Raw genomic sequence first — 3901 nt, forward strand, 5'->3', positions numbered from 1 at the left:
TATAGTTTTTTGTTCCTAAAATTTTCCGATCGTTCCTATGGCAGCTATATATATATGTACATATATATATATAGTCCACCGATTCGCCAGTCTCCGACTTATATACTAGTAATATAATATAGAAGAATAACTCCATAGTTTCATTCAAATAGCTTACTCTTTGTTCCAAAACAAATCTCGCACGCCTGTGCTTATGATTCCCAACTGGTTCTAACATCCCCGGAACGAAGTGACTTCTGCATGCCACGTCTCAGATATGTGTTGTGTTCCAAAAGTTGCAAGTCATTGTTTATTAGTGTTTAAAGTTAGTAACTGATCATACATACTTTCTGATCATAGATACTTATTGATCATACTTACTGATCTTAGTTACTTAGTGATCATAGAGACTTACTGCTCATTGCTACGTACTGCTCATAGTTAATTATTTATCATAGTGACTTACTGATCATAGTTACTTACTGGTCATAGATACTTACTGGTCATAGATACTTACTGATCAAGAATACATATACTTTATATGGTCACTTCGTTGCAAACTTCTGACTGAAATTATAATACCCTGCTATGGTATAACAAATCGAAGTTTTGTCCACTGTTAAAAGTCCTTTAAATGTGGCTACCATAAACTGCCTCTGGTTGCCACCTAACCCCACTTGCCCCTGCCACTAAAAGTCTGCTGTCAGCGTGGCAAGATAATCAGCTTCAAAGTCGACGTGGACTTTTCTCATTTTATCTTTTGCTGGTCGGTCGGCCGGTGACTTCTTTTCATTTGTTTTTTTTCTTCTTTATTTTGGTTGATTTTTCTTTCGTTTAAATAAGGAGTATTAAGGAGTATATTGGGTGTATTATATTTTAACTTGAATATATCTTCATTTCTAAATGTGTATTGTTTTCTTTTTCAGATTATAAATTGATACATTTGAGGGTAAGTGAGCTCTTTAGCCAATTTTATCTAGTATAAGTGAGTATCGAAAGTTTTACACCCCAACTTCTATATTTGTATACTTCTATATTTTGTATACCTTAATGATTATGGCTTGAAAAATTCGATGAATTTAACAACAATCCTGATCCTAGAACATGTGACTACAGAATATGTCATGTTATCAGCCCAATTGATCTAGCATAAGTAGGAAAAGGAAGGTATATACATTGGTATATCTACATTTCTATATGTAATATTGGTATACTTTTAAATGATTATGAATTGAGACAGTTAAGGGATTTCACAACAAACCCTATGGTACGATTTCTTACTACTGGGTATGTTATCAGTCGATCAAATTATATTCTACATTTTTAACTTACGATGACTATTTTAGTAAGGAAAAGTATTATATTTATACTTCTAAGCAAGGTTAATTAACAACTTTAACAACTATATATTAATTCTCCCAAATACAATTTTATTCAGTTTAATTTTATAGTTCGTTTGCTCAATAACTGAAAGATTTACTTATCCTTGAATTGAATATAAAATCAATTTACTCATCACTCACTCATTCATCACACACCATATTCATTCCATGCGGCTTATGATTTGAGATAAATAAATGCTAATTCTGGAGATGACTTTATCCGCTTATTGCCATCGCCCCCGAAAAAAAAATTAGTGGCTGTCAGGAAGAGGGGGAGATGGTCGAGGGACAATGACGTGAAGGAATTGAGGAGGCTTCCTGCATAATCGCATTAGATACATATATCTTTTGGGTGTATACTTTTTTTTTATTGGCCCACTTCCGGTGAAAGTTTGGTAGCCGCACTCTTAGTCCTTAAAGTCTTGATTTTTCCTTTCTTTTCTTCTTTTTTTCTGATGAATTTTGAAGGTTTTGTGTATTTAAGTTGTCGCTTTGTCTTTTCCGGGTTTTCTTTTTGGGGTAAGAGTGTGTGTGTGTGTTGGGCCTAGGCTTGACACTTTTCCGGCCAGAAGTGCACACGGTTGAGTGGCCTAAATTTTTGGCTTAAATCAAAATAAATACAAAATACATGACTTTGAGGGGCTGGGGAAATGTGCCAGGGGAGGCAGGGAGGTTTTTTCCAAGGGCCGGGAAGACATCTCCACAGTTTATGCAAGCGGGAATTAAGTTAATTGAGTACAGCGAACAGAGGAGCACAGAAACAACAGAGACATCGAGGGAGATAGAGAGGGAGAGGAAGAAAAAGAGCAAGAGAGAGATTGTGAGAGTGAGAAAAGAATGCCTATAGAACACGGCAAAAATAAATTTTAAAAACATATATATTTTTTTGGAGATTTCTGACAACATTCATTAATGGAATTTTGTGAATTATGCAAGTCGTCTCACAGATAAATGCGAATAAATGGATGCTGTCTCAGCCTGGCATTGCACAGGGGACACTTCCGGGCCCTGCGCATGGCACCTTCCAGGCAATCGTGGCAAAAGATGTGTCCACATTTGGTGGACACCGGCTGGCGCTGCCTCACACTTTCCAGGCAAAGTGGACACTTGTAAGGGTCACCCTGCTCCTCCTGCTGCTCCTGCTCCTGCTCCTTCTTATGACCTTGCTCGCGCTTAGAAACTGAAGGCCCTTCGGGGTCTGTAATTAAACAATTTTAAGCTCAGTTTTGTGGAGGAAACAACAACAGCAACGGGCACTCACCTGCAGCTGTGTTAGGAGATTCCCTTTCAGGTGACTCCCTAAAGGGGCGTCGTAGCAAATAGTCGCGATCGATTACCTCAACAGGTGTCACTCGGCGGCTAGTGCGGCGCCACAAGGCCAGTGGTGGAGAAGCCACATCCTCGACGTTAGCCAGAGAAGATGAGGCTTTGTCGGCCATCTGGGGAAATAGTTTAAATGAATTTTTTGAAGATCTCCATGGAATAACTTACAGTTATTCAGCGAGACTTTTTCTCCGTTACCTAAGTGAATGAACTTTTTCACTTTCCAGGCAATGCAACTCACAAATTCTACACACACTTACATAACACATAATATAAACAAATACACGCACACACACTGTGTAGGAATTCACCACACGAAAAAAAATATAAACAAAACCAAAATATTAAGCACTTGATGATGAGCTTTGCCAACCGAACTCCTCTTCTCTTTCCCAAGTTTTCCCTGCAACAGGAGTGAAAATAAGCTACTAGGAAAGCTATTGGAAATCTAAATGAAAAAGAGGAAAGAGAAAACCTTTAAGAGCTGTTTAAGCCTCGTTTTTTTTGTCACTTAAACTCTGATTTTATCAAAACTAATTAATGTATGTACCGAGATCCATCAAAATTTAGCTTTAGAAGCGCGAGGTAATTAATAACTGAGCTTGCAAAATACTTAAACTTCAAGGGGTAGCATTGTTTATATTAAAGAGATCGTCTTTTAAGAGAAAGATCCCTCTCTCTCTCTCTCTCTCTCTCTTTGCTTTCTTTACCTACCACGAAGGGCTAGTGAAAGATGATTAACGATGAGCTTTTTGGCACGTGACATGTGGAAGGTGTAAACTCTCCTCCCTCTTCTTTTGAGTCTTCTCTTTTGACTCTTCACTTCCGGCTCTCTTATCTTCCTACTTTGCTCACTCTTGTGTGCCTAAAGGCTCAACTCTCTTATCCTAAGCCTGCTTTGACGATCGTTTTAAGAGTACCAAAACTTGAGCTTAGACAATGTGTTCTCTTGCAGGTGTCATACACCCATACACTTAAGCTGAGGTTGTATCTCCTTTACCGTGTAAGTGAACCGGAAAATGTGTGAAAAAAAGGAAAGGAAAAGGAAAAAGAAGGAAGGAGAAAAACAGGGGACTTGGGAAAGCCAAGGTTACCGTCTCCCCCGTGTAATTGCGCATAAAAATGAAGCGATTTATATGCGCGTACTTTTAATGTCTCATAATTGGGTAGCCCATCACATGGAGATGAAGAAGAATAAGCTGCCAAATGGCCAAAAA

At 38.2% G+C, this 3901-nt stretch overlaps 1 protein-coding gene across 1 annotated transcript; it reads right to left on the bottom strand.

Annotated features, from left to right (window-relative positions):
- Positions 1–2302: 2302 nt before the first annotated feature.
- On the bottom strand, positions 2303–3243 carry LOC147645069 (uncharacterized). The gene is made up of 3 exons (XM_086829286.1): positions 2853–3243; positions 2623–2800; positions 2303–2559 (listed from the first exon to the last, which is right to left on the bottom strand). The coding sequence occupies exons 2-3, from the start codon at positions 2798–2800 to the stop codon at positions 2303–2305; spliced, it is 435 nt and encodes a 144-aa protein (XP_086685412.1). The 5' UTR covers positions 2853–3243.
- Positions 3244–3901: the final 658 nt, after the last annotated feature.

This window comes from Drosophila serrata, unplaced genomic scaffold (genome assembly GCF_035046125.1).
Source record: "Drosophila serrata isolate PLE 108 unplaced genomic scaffold, ASM3504612v1 contig_23, whole genome shotgun sequence".
Taxonomy (NCBI): Eukaryota; Metazoa; Arthropoda; class Insecta; order Diptera; family Drosophilidae; genus Drosophila; species Drosophila serrata.